Source organism: Beta vulgaris, chromosome 7, assembly GCF_026745355.1.
Source record: "Beta vulgaris subsp. vulgaris cultivar EL10 chromosome 7, EL10.2, whole genome shotgun sequence".
Taxonomy (NCBI): Eukaryota; Viridiplantae; Streptophyta; class Magnoliopsida; order Caryophyllales; family Amaranthaceae; genus Beta; species Beta vulgaris.
In genome coordinates, this window is record NC_079208.1 from 30,399,739 (window position 1) to 30,416,081 (window position 16,343).

Genomic DNA, 16,343 nt, shown 5'->3' on the forward strand with positions numbered 1-16,343 from the left:
AATTTTTTTATTGTACATGGATTACATGATCTAAAACTCCCTAGGGAGAGCGCCACGTGGCACCGTTCGTGGTTTACGCACGCCTTTTAATATATTAGTATAGATAGATTTTAAGATATTTTTTTTCCAACTTATGTTTTTATTTATTCATTTCGAAATTATATATATACTAACAATCTATCTACAATTTAATACCAATTAATAATAAATGAGTTGTGTAAAATATAAAATACAAAAGATGATTAATTGATAAGTGGAATTTACTCAAGCAACACGTATTTGGTTAACCATAGCAAGGCGTTTTGACTTAAAAGTGAAATTAGTTAAAGACATCTAAATGACAACCTAAGCAAATTTCCATTTTGGCTCAACCATTGAAGAATGGTCTAAGTAATAATTATCTGTCAAGTTTAGCTCTTAACCAACTAAAGATGAACTAAAACTCACCCGTTGCACATGGTCTACTATCACCACTTGTCGAAACTGTCTACCCGCCGCGTAAGCTAATGCGGTAAAACCCAAAAGTCAACAGGAAACCTAATACTTCTAATGCTGGAATGAGAGAAGATCAGCGTTCTTCTAACGCTGAAGAGCGCGAAAACTCGTTAGAAATTATTATTTCCTGCTTAATCTTCAAGCTAACTTGTTTCATTTTACCCTCTATATATATGGATTCTGCACAGAAAATTTGTTGCATTGATCGTATCTTATTGAAGATTCTCACGAACGAATTTTCAACCTTAATTGATGGCGGAAGGTAAGATACGAATCTATTTTTATCTCAAATTATACACTTTATAGCATCTAAATTCTTCAGTTGTTTTGCTCGGTAATTGTCAAGTTCCACTTTTCGAGATTTTAGGGTTCGATTTTTTTTTTTATTATGCTGTGAATTTGGTTTGAAAGTGTTCATTTGAGAAATTTATTTTTATCTTATATTATAAAGTGTATAGCATCTGAGTTTTCAGTTGTTTTGTTCGGTAATTGGTTTTAAAGTTGGTTCGTTTGGGACTTCACACGAATTCGGAAATGGTAGCAATTCGAGTAATCTGTTTCCTTCTAATGCAATGGGGACTACGAATTTGCCAAATTTGCCGACCAACGGGTCAGGTTTTGGGGGTAGTGCGTCCAATATATATGGAGCATCATTGTCGTCTTCAATAGTTTCATCCCCAATATTCAGTGGTAAGTGCAGGGCTATCCATATTCCATGTTTGGATTTTCAATATAACTGTGTGGATTATATCAATCCTAGGATGTAATTTTGTTGACTTGTTAATAAATTTGTATATTGTTCTTTTACAAGAGATCTATCCGTTTGGAAAAAGCACCAATAATGCCTGAATTTGTCCTTTTTTTATGTATCAGTCAATTTGTGTATATTGTTGATGCTCTCTTTTGCTTCTATGTACCAGGGTTTGGACAAAAATTTGGTACAACCGACTCAAGTCATAATTCGTTTGCTCGTAATACAATTGGTAATACTAGCAATGCATGTCACATTCCATTTATGACTAATACGGTTGGGACTATTACATCCCCAAGTTACTTCAGTCAGGGTTCAACTTTTGGTGGAAGTTCTTCTGGTGTATTTGGAGCTTCATCATTGGCTTCTTCTCCATCCTTCAGTAAGTGCTTGGTGATTTATGTTGGGGTTTCTCCAATGTTGTGTTTAGGATTCTTTGTTTTGTTCTAGTAAATCAAATAGATCTATAATGTATCAAGTTATTGTTAATCCATGACTCCTGGTTAGTTTTTGCTTCTCTGTTTACTTTCATGTGCCTAAATTTGGACAAATAGCTGCTTCGTCTGGTTCATCTTTAATGTATGGGATTACCAACTTTGGTAGTCATGATCTATTTGATTCTACTACCTCAAGGGGAGCGATTTGAGGCCATCATCATCATCATCATCATGTGGCTTCTTCATCAACCTTCGTTAAAGCAAATTTTGTTTCGTTTAATTTATTGTGTGATTTTTATAAAACATACAAGGTTATTTTTTTTCAGGTTTTATCTACACCGGAGTTGGTTCATCTCAGTAGTTTGTGTGTTTATATGCCATTGTTCATGTGCTGTGAACTAAGAAGTCTTTTATATGCATTTTGTCCTTAGTTACTCTATCTTGTTCTTATGAATTTTTTTTCTGATATATATTTTCTTTTTCATTTCGACGTGACAGTGTTTGGACAAGGTTCTGGTTCCTCTGCATTGTCATCGATATCTGGGAGTACGACAAATGCAGGTTGTAATCCATTTGCTTCTAAAACAGTAGGGAGTGTAACTGTCCCAAGTTCCTCGAAAGAGAGCTTACCTTTTGGTGGAACTTCATCATCTTCGTTTCTGACTTCTTCCGCCACCTGCAGTAAGTGTAACGTGTTCTACTTTCAGTTTTATCTTTCCCCATGATATGATTGCCAAGCCAAAGATGCTTAGAAATCAATGAGAAACGATTACTTAGATGTAATTGACTCTAAGTACCACTCCAAGACAGATATTTCGTGCTAAAAGATCACTCCTAAACTCTCAACAATAAATTTAAACACACTGAAACCACTCTAGAATTAAGATGTTTATCACTAATCAATACTCACTCCTGAATATCAATCAATGGCCGAATAAAGCTTATGAAATCATTCCGAACTAATAATCAAAGGTTCATGTAAAAGTTACTCCAACTCTTTATTAATGTCGAGCTAGCCTTAAATAGGCGGTTACAAAATCTTAAGGGAACTAGAATAGTAAAGACAACTACAAGCATTAAAAGATAAAAATAAGTAACTAACAAACTATACTTGCACGGAAAGTAATATTAAAAAACAACCAATACTTGCGTTCCAAGTAATACTAACAACGATCCTTATTCTTAGGGGTGTTAACGAGCCAAGTCTGCTCGTGAACTATTCGAGCTCGGCTTGGTCAAAGATGAGCTCGAGTTTAGCTCGAGTTCGGCTCGGTATGCTAACGAGCCAAGCCCAAGCTAGCCTTGGCTTGGTTCGAAAGCTCGTGAACAGGCTCGAAAATTCTTAAAATAAGAATTTTTATTTACAATGCCAAGGTTCGAAAGCTCGTGAACAGGCTCGAAAATTTTTAAAATAAGAATTTTTATTTACAATGTCAAGTGTCCCACATTGGTTTATAGTGTAAACAATAGCCTCTTTTTTCTTCATAAAATGTTACTACCCTAGTTATACTTATGTTTTGTTCTTTACAAAATGTAAACCTTAGTTTTATATAATGTTAAAGGCTAATTCATAAACTCCATTGGTAGGAGAATGAAACCTAAAGTTTTTGTTCTCTAAAACATACTACTCCCAACATCCAACTCCAGCTGGTGCTTAAAGTAAAAACTTAGTTTTTGTTCTTCTACTCTAATTCGGAATCCTATGGTGCTTAAAGTAAGAAAAACCTCTCGTAAGTAGGAAAGCAAAAACTTACAAGCAAAAGAATTTTAAAACAACTAAAATACTAGATCACATAGAACTCCTAACAAAACTAGGAAACTAGGCGATGAAGAGTCCTAATAGAACTAGGACTTGTAACAAGGGAGCCATAAATGAGCCTTTTAGTTTACTTCTTCAAGCCATGTAACCAAAGTGACAAAAGCTTGATGTTGATCCATAACCCCATGTTTTCCAATATCAACGTGACCGACTCATCTAGTATAAGTGCCTTTGAATCCACGTCACCCACTCTTTTGTTTTTTGGTCCTTTTGAGTGTCTTTGTGTCCTACAGTCCTACTCTGAAGAGCAATGTCTAGAGAGGGTAAACACTTTATAGCTCACCAATTCATTTAATCCAATTATTTCTATATTTTGAACTGGTTGGTGAGGATCTCATGAATTGATAATTGATGGTTACATAATCCTTTTGCTCAATGTTGTTACAGTATTTCATATTTTATGAATACCAATTTTAGTATTGGTTGATGTATGACAAGATTTCTTTATTTTAATGATAATTGATGGGTTACATGATCCAAGTTGATATGATGCATGGATTTTGGATGTTGATTGATATAAGAGATTGTACTTCGCACAACCAAGAGAGTTCATATGACTTAACTAAAGCCAGAATGCATTAGATACATATATGTTTTACGAGTATGCAAAAGTATATAGAAGACAAATAGGAGTAAAAAAAAGGAATTGCAATTGAATCGTCTTGAAAATAATTAATCACCTTATTGTTGTTGCTCGAGTATGGTCCTGTCATGTAGAGTAATAGAGTTAGCTTCATATTGCACATAGAGATGATTAAACTGCGGGTATAACGAAATGGTAAATCTTTTTCTTTCCAAGGAAAAGATGTGGGTTCGATTCCCGCTATCCGCTTAAGAATTTCACAGAAGTTTTATTGTTGAAATATTAATGGTATGCGCATATATGTGATTATATTGTATAATTTCTGAGCTCTGTTTTCAATCTGTCAGTTTCACCGGGTCTTTTTTATTACTGTATCCAGATTACACAAAAGTTTCCACTTGAGAATTGCGTCAAATTCTATTCTCTTAGGTCGCTGAAGAAAGACCACTGCATTTCAGAAGAAGTGGATACATACTTTTAGTAGTCTTCTTTTGTGGTTTATAAATTATTTTACTTTACAAAAGGGCATATAGTATGAATCGACGAGGCAAGAGCACTAATCCCCATGTCTAAACTAGAGCCAATGTACCCTCTAGGAAGTTGTAGATTCTACTTTTGATTTTATGTAAGAGAGGCTATAAATGCTTCTTATACACGCGGTTACAAAAGTACATCAATAAGGTAAACAATGTCGCAGAGCAATATCCCTAAGATTGTGAGGTCTGTTGCATCAATTTAGGCATATGTTAGATACTTCATATATTTTCCCCGTAGCAGCAGTAGTAACAACATGGCTCTAGCAGCATCCAATAGCGACTGTAAATCACATATTTTGACACTTTAATTCAACAATTCTGCAAGCTAGTAGCTGCTTTGTAGGTAGCAATGCCTAGATAACTCTAGTGTTCCCCTTTACCTGCAGTGGCGCAAAGAGATCAACTGCTTTAGCTGCTAGGCTCAAGGGTTGAAGCGAATTTTTTTCTTTCAGCCTATCAACTCTTGACTCGATGCTACGTTAATTTTCTTTTGCATCTGACCATTCCAAGTTTTTCTCTAAAACATCTTGAGTGTATGTCTTTATGGGAGATGGGAGATGGGAGATGGGAGATGGGAGATGGGAGATGGGAGATGGGAGATGGGAGAGTAGAAACTTTGACTATTAGGGAACTTAAATTATGCAGTTTTCTCTAGCAGAGGTTCTTAAGGTGTCTGACCAGTGACCACTTCATTGGAGAGTGCTTTGCAATCGAGGATTTTGCCTGCTGAGCTTTCTTCTTTGCATTGCTGCCTTTGGGATATATATTTTGTGTTTTACTCGTTTGCTGCCTCATCCCCTTGCAATATAAGGACAAACTTTTTTATTAGTCTTCTCCTCGTATGGGTTAGAAAAGTTTTTGTTCTGGTTTGAACTTATGCATATGGCGTTCTGACCTTTCTGCTGGGTTTCAGTGAACTTGTTCATCTGCTGAGAAATCAGCATGCAAGTTTGTTGTATTAACTACTAAGGCACGGGGAAGTGCTGCAATCACTTTGAACTCAATGATGGGAGAAAGATATCAACCTGAAATTCTGCATATGTCATTTCATCTTTTCATGATGAGAAGGGACTTAGAAGCATGTCACTTTTAAAGGGATAACCGCTACTTAACTAGTGCTATCTCACTTTGAGAATTTGTGGGCCATTCACATCGATAGTTGAGGAGAATCATTCCTTTAGCTTCCTTCCTAAAGTTTGAAATTGTTCTGTTACGATGAGTTTGCTTCAGTTACTCGAGGCTATATCAACTTCATCTGCTTCCTGTGCTTTGGACTATCTATCTCTCTCTGAACTACATATTTGCTCCAGTGCCCTAAAAGGCTGGTGGGGAGAGGGGTGGTTGCAGGAAATGTTATTGTAAATTGTAATATTCTTGATTGAGCTTAGTTCTCAACAGATTCAACTTACTTACAAACAACAAACCTGCTATGAACTAACATAGCAAGTACACCATTAATGGCAGAATTAAGGAAGAAAATGATTATTTGCTTGATAAATTGAAATTACAGCAATATAAAATAAAGTTATAAGCTTTTGAGAGGCTTGCTCTCTCCCATTGAACTCTTAAAAGCTCATCCAATTTTCAACATATTTTCTCCTTCCCTAATATGTTGTATGTATAAAGCTTCTACCCTAACAAACTATCTCCTTAAGTATCTTCTTCTTCATGCTGCTATCAATATAAAGCTATTTACTAATGTACCCCCTCCTTATACTAGTTCATTGCATTACCGACCGCTGGAACTTCCACTTTGTCCTCAAGGTGGATGGTAGTTAGCATTAGAGGCTCTGGGCAAAGATGTTGGTCAATATCATCTTCAAAGCACGGCTGCCGTAGTCGGTTGGGTTTTAAAAAGTGGAGGGTTAAGGACAAATTTGATGAGAAATGTTGGAGTGTTATTTTTTTTTAAAGAGGTGGACTGGATTGGGTTAGGGTTGGGTGGGTGATTGAGTTTAATGGATGAGTGAGTAGGTTGGCTCATGAGGGTGAGACAATTGGTTTTATAAGAGTACGAAAATATATGGACCTTAGAGTTGTTAAGACTGGAAGGTTTTGGGTCGAGGAAGTTAAAAAGAAAAGTGTTCCTTTTATGTGTTGGGACCTACACAGGTTAATCAATAGTTCAGACCTTTTAAAAATTATCATCCAAATTTTAGACCTCTATTATCAATTTTTCCTATCATATATATACTAGTGAATTATTATACGAGTTCTCAATATACCAATGCATTTGTGCACCAACAAGAAAAGAAAGGCAAAAGAATAAAAAGGAAGGATACAATCAAGATTCAAGAGTTATAAAGTAAACAAAGTACTGTTTCTTTTATGTGTTTGTCTTTACCTTCTTTCATGTTGTTGGGTTGCAATTCTGTATCCTCATATATCTTGTTTTTTGGTCTTGCTGGCTTAGGAACAAATGAACCTACTTCTCTATTGGGACCATTTAGTTTTGGCTCTGAAAGAATCACTTTCAATCCAAAATCTGTTACTGGCAGTGATCATCCATTGCAACCAGACTCGCAACCTGTACAAATGCATACTATTGCTGGTAATTTTTATTTGTATAAAGTATCCTGTCACAGTAATGTGTTGGTATAATATTTTTAAATTGTTTCTAATCAATGTAGGTTTGAGGCAACCTTTTTGTGGTCAATTTGCAGGAACTAGAACTAACTCATATAAGCATACTATTGTAAAACAAGAATTGAAGAGTTGCAAACTGATTTCAATATCAGCCATGCCTTCTTATGAAAGTAAAACCCATGAAGAATTGAGATGGGAAGACTATAAGATGAAGTCTGGAGGTATGCATATGCTTGATTTATTATAAGTTTATTTTACCTTTTATTTTCTTCTCCATACCCTCATCAGGTGCTTCTTTAGAATTCCATTGATAATATAATAGAAGTAATAAATTTTTTTGTGTTTGATTTCTGCTTCAGGTGAACGGAATTTAATCAGTAACCAAGTTGACACACAGAAGTTAGGCTTATGTCTTCCTTCAACAAGTTCCTTGGCCCCCCTAAGTCCACACTGTATCTCTCCAGCATTCTTTACAAATATGAATACACCTACATTCCCAGTGCCCTGTCTTTCGAGTTCAAATTCATCACCAATATTTTCTACATTGAACACAAAAACATCTGCTTTGGGTTCTTCATATTCAACCTCTTCTGTTCCGCCACAAGGTCCCAATGTACTTTTGACTGTAGGATCAGGATCATTACGAAGTTGCTCTTATTCAAGTAATCATTCATTACATAATCCTCAGTCTCCTAGTCAATCTTCAGGAATGTGGCCAAGTCACTCATTAGGAACAACACCTAATTTCCTAGTAACCGAGCCACCATATACTGGATCTGGACTTGACCAAGTCACTGCAGGTAATCCTGCTTATCAACCAACAATACCTTGTGCACACAATGGAAATCTGATGTCCCATATGAATGTAAGTAATTCTCTATATCATGTTGAACCCTTTACCTCATGTTTTAGCTCTTCAGGCATTTTTCATCTTGCTCAATTTCATATACATAATTTCTCAGTCTGTTGGACTATGTTATAGTCTTTTGCTTATAAGTCATAATTGTCTCTTGTATATCTTTATTCATAAACGGTAAGATTCAATTCTTTAATTGGATCGCATTCTGAATCTTTATTTTTCTTTTGTCACCAGCCAACACCATCACCCTTTACAACACCTCCCATATCAACAGGTATTCTGGAAAGATTTTTTACTCACTTTGTAAATATTATTTTTGGTTACGGGAGACATTGCCACTTTTATATTATATTAGTAATTTCTATTTCTTGCATAAAGTTTGAATGTTTTGTTGGTACATATAGGGAACAATGTTGGTGTTCCACTAGATGTTGGTCAACCTCAGCCTAGTCTTCAAGAACAGTAAGCCCATACGTTACTTTCATATCTTTTCTAGTACTTCCGTTTGCTGGTGCAAATTTACTTGTCTTTCATGCTTCATGGTGTATGTGGTTAAATGGCTGACAAGCAACAAAATGGTGACTATCATCTAATGTGCGTGTCTGCAGGTCGTTTGCCACAGTCAAGGTCCTGGAAAGCATTATAGCGGTTAAAGATCCTTTTGGATCTGAACATGTAATCACTCAACCACCAATAGGTCACTCTGCTTGTTTATTGGTTCCACGTGGAATTTCTAGCATACATGTGAGTATTATCACACCAATTCCATGTTACAGTGTAACATCTGACCCTTTGCATACTTTTCCCCCCTCCCTTTCAACTTTCCTTACAAACATCAAGGAAGCTAGAGGATCCTTATCTCGAGCTCTCTTTCTTTTTTTTCTTTTTTATTTTTATATTTCTGACGAATCAAATAGATATACACCATCCACCTAGTACCCACCTAGTACTTTTCTACAATTTGTCAAATGATAAATAGATGGACGAAAGTATGCTGGAAAATGATTGACAACATGAATATATCTGCTGCCAAACCTGGAAACTTTATAAGGCAACTGTTTGTGAAAGTAAATAATAGTTTTATCTTGTCTAAAGGTAAGAGATGTCTGGGAAACTCCCTGCGGTACATCTAAGATGAAAGCAGTGTGAAAATTATGGTTTCATGTAACAACAAAAACATTGTCATTTTTGCAACTTCAAAATGTGCTAGTTATTAGTGAAACACGTTTATGAGTCTAGTGCAATGAATTATTGATGTTTAAGCTTATACTTATCTAGCATTCATTTTCCTCTATAGCAATCTCACGAGCTTCATCATCATGCCAATTGCCGATTAGGTGCCTAATAAATCTGCAAGAACCAGAGTTTCATCTTTTCTTACATTAAGGCACCGGTCAGTCAAGCCGTTGACAATAAACGTGAGAAAATATCACCCTAGAAGTTATGGGCCAAAGGTGAGATTTTAAAATGCTTTTCAATTGAAGGTACTTATCTTTTCTCTTTCACTATCAAAATATTAATTTTCTACTACTTGTCCAATTTAGGTGCCTTTCTTCAATCTGGCTGAAGAAATTAAAGATACTAGCAAGGCATATATAGTCCCAAGGGAGAATCCCAGGTCTGTGTTTACTGTTTCTGCCGAGATGAGCCATGTCAGTACCTCCAAAGAAGAGGCATATTCATTGAATCATGCATGTGCTGTGGAATACGAAGATGGTAAGTCATTAATTAATTTGGTCGTTTTGCTTGGTGCTTGCTCAATAAAGTACATTGGATCTTGTTATAACATAGATGAGGAAGGATAAATAATGAATGCATAAAACAATAAACAACACACAGCTTTACGTGGTTCACCATCGATGAGTTGGCTACATCCACGGAAAGAGAGAGAGAATAGATTTTTGCTCTTGAGGAATTTCACATTACATATGTGTTTTTGGCACTAATGACGGCTTGAAACAAAACTAGATTAAATAATACATTATAACTCGTTTCGGAAATCGCCCCCTCGTCAAATTAACCACCACCCAATCGAGTCAAACCCAGAATGCTCTCGGGCCCGATCGGGGGCTGGTCGCCCGGTCGTGATTTGGTGGTCACCCCCGATCGGGTGGCCTGCTTCCAAGCCCAACTTGGACCTTCGACCTTACCCAGTCGGGCGGCACTATCCGACTTGATCGGGTAGGCCTGTGACAGCTCCATTTGACGAACTTAACCAGATTCAAGGCATTAACTTACAAATCTCCACCTTGATTTTAATCCTCTCACAATGAATCATATAACCAGGTTAACAGATGCATTGATCACAACGCCCAAATTCTCCCTGCAACCAGATTTGTCCCTTAAGGACACCAGATTAGCCCTAAGGACTTTGAACATTGAAAGTTCAAACAATGTTGAAACTTATTCAGCAGAACCGGCTTGGTGAAGATATCAACATGATTATCAGTTGTACCTACTTTCTTCACCTTAACCCTTGTCTCACTTCTCAGAAAATGATATCTCACATTAATGTGCTTGGTCCTCTCATTATAGACTTAATCCTTGGCTAAGCATATTACACTCAGACTGTCACAATACACAATGGCCTGATCGTGATGTAAACCAAGATCACTAACTAACCCTTCTAACAATATTCCCTCTTTAGCAGCTTTTCCCAACGCCATGTACTCTGCGTTAGTAGTGGGCAAAAAAATTGTAGCCTGCAAAGTTGCCTTCCCACTAACAACAGAAGCACCAAGAGTAAATACATAACCAGTCATAAACCTTCTACTGTCAACATCTCCAGCATAATCAGAATCAGAATAACCAGTAACTAAACACTCAGTATCATTCCCATAAATGAGACCAACATTAGACGTACCTCTAAGGTAACGGAAAATCCTCTTCACAACTTGCCAGTGCTTCTTCCCAGGTGCCCCGTGAACCTACTAACAACACTAATAGCATGTGCAAGATCCGGTCTAGTGCAGACCATAACATACATCAAACTTCCAACTACACTAGCATATGGGACTCGAGACATATACTCAGCACATAAATGTATATTTGCAGCACTAGGAGTATTTATAGGTTTAGCTGATGACATGCCAAACCTTGATAGTATCTTCGGAATGTAACCTTTCTGTGACAAGAAAAGCTTTCTCTGGTCTCTTTCCATATAAATCTCCATCCCCAAATTTTTTTTCGCAACACCTAGATCCTTCATTTCAAACTCAGCACTAAGAAGACCCTTCAACTTCTGAATATCATACTTGGACTTTGCAGCTATGAGCATATAATCTACATATAGGACCACATAAATCATCGATCAATCATCCAACTTGTTGTGATACACACAACAATCAGACAGACTCCTGTTGTAGCCCAATTCAATCATATAGCTATCAGACCTTTTGTACACTGCCTACGAGACTGCTTTAGCCCATACAAGGACTTATTCAATCTGCAAACATATTCTTCTTTTTCAGGAACTTGGAACCCATTTGGTTGAGTCATATAGATCTCCTCTTCTAACTTCCCTTATAGAATAGTTGTTTTCGCATCTAGTTGCTCAAGTTCAAGATATTGATGTGCAACTATCGCTAGTAACACCCTGGTGGAAGTGTGTCTGACCACTGGTGACAAAATCTCATTATAATCAAGTCCTTCCCTTTGCATGAACCCTCTTGCAACAACCCGAGCTACTTGACCCCCTCAGAAGGTGAGGTCCCTTCCTTCTTCTTGTAAACCTATTTGCATGTGATAATATCTCTCTCCTTAGGACGTTTGACTAGTTCCCAAATCTTATTTTTATCCAGAGACTCCATCTCATCTCCTATTGTAGCGAGCCATTGAGCACACTCACTACTTGAAACAACTTCTTTATATGTGGATGGCTCTTGAGTGTCCACCTTCACCTCTTTAGCAACTTGCAGTGCATAAGCAACCATATCCTCAAAACCATACCTCCTTGGAGGTTCCACACCAACTATTCTAGCTCTATTAAGTGCTATGCTAGGTTGATATGCTTCAGATGAGGCAGATTTAGTCATTGGACCGAGTTGTCTAACTAAAACCAGCATCCCTTTTGGACAACGAAATACAGGCGCGACTCCATATTCCCATGACTTACTATATTGAGGAACCTTTTAAATAAAACTAGGAATGATGATCAATCCGAACCCAAAAAAAGCCATGGCACGCTCACAATGTACCCCAACTCCTGATTGCCCTATAATTAAGACGTGCATCAGTCCAAAGCTTATTACTATCCAAGTTTCACTTTACATGATTTACCATTTATTGCCTGTTATGACACACAAGCAACACAGATAATACATAATTAAACAATCACAACTTTTATTTTTATCTTAGAATAAGATAAGTGATCACACAACTTACAACCCAAAATTAATTACTTCTTTAATCCAATCTTCCTTATTTATTGAACCTAGCTAACAACCAACTTATCTTTCAAAGATATAAAATGTTAACTTACCAAATAAATCCCTCGGTCCTCATAGAGTAGTGAAATAATAATAAAAGGGAACAACATGATTTCAATCATTATCTACACCAATAAATATATTAATTATCCCATGTGAATCAATAAAATAAAGTTCTCAACCAACATGCTTGCATCAACCTTCCAAAAAAACTTGATATAAATCTCATAATATAATCTTATAAATAACATGTCCGCACGACGACATAAAACATGCAAAATCCAACATAATAGCAATCATATATGAACTATACATGATACTACATAACTTTCATTCTTAAAATCATGATACTACATCAATCAACACATAGGCATGTTCGTAACTTTGTGTAGACAAATTGATAGGCGACTTTAACAATCTTAAAAGTCACCTAATGAGAATTTTCCGCCTAAAACAACCAATAAAAAATCATAATCAATACTCAAATAATTTCCAGCAACTTTAAAATACTTTAAACCTCCTTTAAAAATATTTAAAAGTTGTTTCCATCATTAAAACTTCAATTACTAACACTTCCTAGCACAGTACTACTATACTAGTCGTTAAAATCCTTAAAACTCCATTAATAACATCCTTCTTCAAAATTTTTGCAACATATATATAAACTCCCTTTCAACATACTTAAACTTATAAGAATAATCGATTCCATAGTTTATATACTACTATGATTTTCCAATCTCTAACACCCTAAAAATCCAATCGAAACAAAATAAATGAATATGAATTTTTATTTCTTCAACACGTAAATTATTTAATCTTAGATTCATAATCAAATCATCAAACTAAAGCTTTTAAACAGAATCAAGCTAAAAACAATTCTTAAAAACAAAATTTTTAAATAAAACTTGAGGAGGAAGAAAGGTAATCAAACCAAAACAAAAAAAGAAAAGAGCAATGGATCGCCAACGTGATGATGCAGCAGCAGCGGCAGTAGTGCACAGTGGTTGGCGGTGGTTTGATTGAGGAAGGGAGGTTTTTTGTTGAAGAATAAATTGTTTTTTGGAAGAGAAAAAAGAAAGAAGGAGAAAAATCGTGAGAGAAGAAGAGGGAAATAGGCGCCGGTTTCTAGGTGGGAAGTGAGGAGACATAAAATTATATGTGGGGAAATTTTGGGTTTAGTGTATTTATATATGTGTTGTCCTTGTGGGCTTAGGAAAAGACAATTGGGCTTTAATTAGAGTTTAATGATAAGTAGAATTGAGATTGAAACTCCTAACACAACTAGAAGTGCTTTTCCTAATCCAACTAGTGTTTGGATTCCTCAAGCCCATTCAGACTCCTTTTTCAAATCCAAAAAGTATTTCCCTTGTTTTTTAAAGCATGTCCAAACAAAATATTTAATTTCTTCAAATCCTTAAAATAATTCATTTGACTTTCAAATTGTCAACCTTTTAAAGAAATAAGTAATTTTAAAACTAAATTATATTTAAATATAAATATATATAAACTAAAATATATTTATAAAATCCATAAATTTACGGGGGATTACATTCGACCCTGTCCGGTCGGGAGACACTGCCCGACTTGACCGGGCGGGCCTATGACAGCTCCATTTGACGAGCTTAACCAGATTCAAGGCATTAACTTACAAATCTTACTAGCGGTTCTCTTTCCTGAGTTTTCACTAGTTTCTCTACCTTGTTTTAACATCCACTGGAAATTGCCAAGGATGTCATCTGTAGATAGGCACGCGTAGACACACACACACAACATCCCAATGCGATGACATGGACATTGTTTCTGAAATTTTTGATACATTGCCACTATATATAAAGAAAAGGTATAAAGAGGATTAAGATTAAATCAGAAACAATCTATAGATGGACCCATTGGAATGGGAAGGCTAATTCCAAAGAAGAGGAAAGCAAATTTGTAAATTAAAACAAAATAGAAGATAATTAGGAACCACGCAGAATTTTCTTATCTCAAGTCAGTTCTTGATCATGATTTGTTGGGTTTGTACGTTTTTTTCTCGCTTCGAATTTCTTTTGTTTTTTCTCTTGGTGTTGGGTAATATATATATGTTAACACTAACATTACTCGATATGCGTTTTTTGTTGGTGAACAAGGAACTAGAATAAATAAAAGTTGAGTGTCGGTTACAATATAATCATAAAAGCTCATATAATAACTATGGGGGAGGGGAATATCCTAGTTACATTGCATTTTATCATAGAGCTTCTACAAGCTTTAGCCATGGCATCTGCACCCTTGTTCTCCTCGTGGCTATAGTGTCGTACCTCGATGCTAGACATGTCCTCCCACAATTTTTTGCATGATATAATAAGATTGGTATGTTTGTCAGGCATATCTGTTTTACGAACGACTTCCACAACAAATCGATATATCTTTGCAACTTCTCGAATTGACATATTTGGGGTCCTTTCAACGTCATGGTCACCCTTTGACTTTATAGATAATATGAGGTTATGTCCACTTAAAATTTTAGAAGTATCATTTTGTATATGCAACTCGATGCAATTTCTCGAACCATTGATGTTTTGTTATTTTCATACTTCATGAACCTGGAGATGCTAAATTTTATAGTGCTGCTTTGATTTCATTTTCCAATATGTTTGTTGTTCATATAGTTACAACTAGCCTTATATATCTACATTATTGATTCTTCATTTTCCCTACATTTTTAGGTAGATCAGATGATGCTACGAAAGACCATATTAGCAACTCCACGCCCAACTCTTTCAAAGATCATTTTATTGAAGCTGATAACAACGCAAAATATCTTAAAAAGTCATTGATGCCAAAGCTCCAACGCTCTGACTATTACACGGAACCCAGCATCGAGAAGTTAGCATCAATTGAAAGCTCTAATCCAGGATTTTGCTGTCGTATCAAGGACTTTATGGTGGGCCGAGAAGGCTATGGTTGGGTGAAGTTTTACGGGGAGACAGATGTACGTGGACTCGATCTGGACTCAATCATTCACTTCAATAACCGAGAGGTGATAGTGTACGATGTTGCTGGAGAGAAGCCTCCAATTGGAGAAGGCCTCAATAAGGCAGCTGAAGTTACTCTTCTAAACATTAAATGCATTGACAAGACCGGAAAACAGTATACTAGCGGGAAGATAGTCGACAAATACATCGAGAAGCTGAAGAAGTTGGCTGAAAAGCAGGGTGCTGAGACTGTGTCCTACAATCCAATTAAAGGTGAGTGGAGGTTTAGCGTGCAACATTTTTAGCCGAGTATTGGTCACTGACGGGGCCTACTGGTTCAGAGAAGATTGGGTTGCAGATGAGTCTAATACACGAGTGGATTTTCTTAGCTTCAGAAGTTCAGGTTGTGTAAATTAATTGGTTCTTTAAAGGTTAAGTAATGATGTATAGTTTGCGGTTCCTTCAATTTGTTGTTTGGATGTACTCTTTTTTTCCGGAGTTTTCACCAAGTATGTTGAGGTTTTAAGTTTTCATATAATGTACCAGACACCCTTAATAACATACTAGTGTTAACTCGTTTAGCTTAAATGGCTTGAAATCATTAAATGTCAAATCTAATTCGTTTATTAACCCACACTATGACATGTCATTTCACAGTGATATAAACTGTCTTTTTTCTGCGGTCAAAATAAATTTAATAAGGGCTCAAGGTTCTGTTCTTTTCGACATAAAACAACAAAACTGAATTGAATTCAACTGGATTGATTGCAACTGAACTGAATTTAAATATAAGTAATAAAAATGATAATTGGAGCTGAATTGAACTGATTGCAACTGAACTAGAAATAAGCTAGGGAGAACAAACCCCAAGTACACCATCTTAGGCAATTTTG

The 16,343-nt window shown here is 36.1% G+C and overlaps 1 protein-coding gene across 4 annotated transcripts; it reads left to right on the top strand.

The window, feature by feature from the left end:
- The first annotated feature begins 491 nt into the window (after window positions 1-491).
- On the top strand, window positions 492-16,082 carry LOC104898939 (nuclear pore complex protein NUP98A). 4 transcript variants are annotated; one of them, XM_057396220.1, is made up of 14 exons: window positions 492-757; window positions 997-1,185; window positions 1,416-1,628; window positions 2,182-2,364; window positions 7,035-7,172; window positions 7,285-7,428; window positions 7,567-8,072; window positions 8,301-8,340; window positions 8,471-8,528; window positions 8,675-8,810; window positions 9,404-9,520; window positions 9,611-9,782; window positions 14,859-14,979; window positions 15,202-15,337. In XM_057396220.1, exons 1-14 carry the CDS (start codon window positions 748-750, stop codon window positions 15,203-15,205), a joined length of 2,031 nt encoding a protein of 676 aa, XP_057252203.1. In that variant the 5' UTR covers window positions 492-747; the 3' UTR covers window positions 15,206-15,337. The 4 variants fall into 4 exon arrangements, with proteins under 4 accessions (XP_057252203.1, XP_057252200.1, XP_057252201.1 ...); XM_057396217.1 differs by lacking the exon at window positions 14,859-14,979 and having other exon boundaries at window positions 514-757; window positions 15,202-16,082; XM_057396218.1 differs by lacking the exon at window positions 14,859-14,979 and having other exon boundaries at window positions 514-757; window positions 8,675-8,741; window positions 15,202-16,082.
- Window positions 16,083-16,343: the final 261 nt, after the last annotated feature.

Bases quoted from the DNA above. Each gene is read 5' to 3' on its own strand.
- LOC104898939 (XM_057396217.1), top strand. The intron at 1,186-1,415 runs GTAAGTGCAGGG...TCTATGTACCAG, and splicing joins TTCATCCCCAATATTCAGTG to GGTTTGGACAAAAATTTGGT. The intron at 9,521-9,610 runs GTGAGATTTTAA...TGTCCAATTTAG, and splicing joins CTAGAAGTTATGGGCCAAAG to GTGCCTTTCTTCAATCTGGC.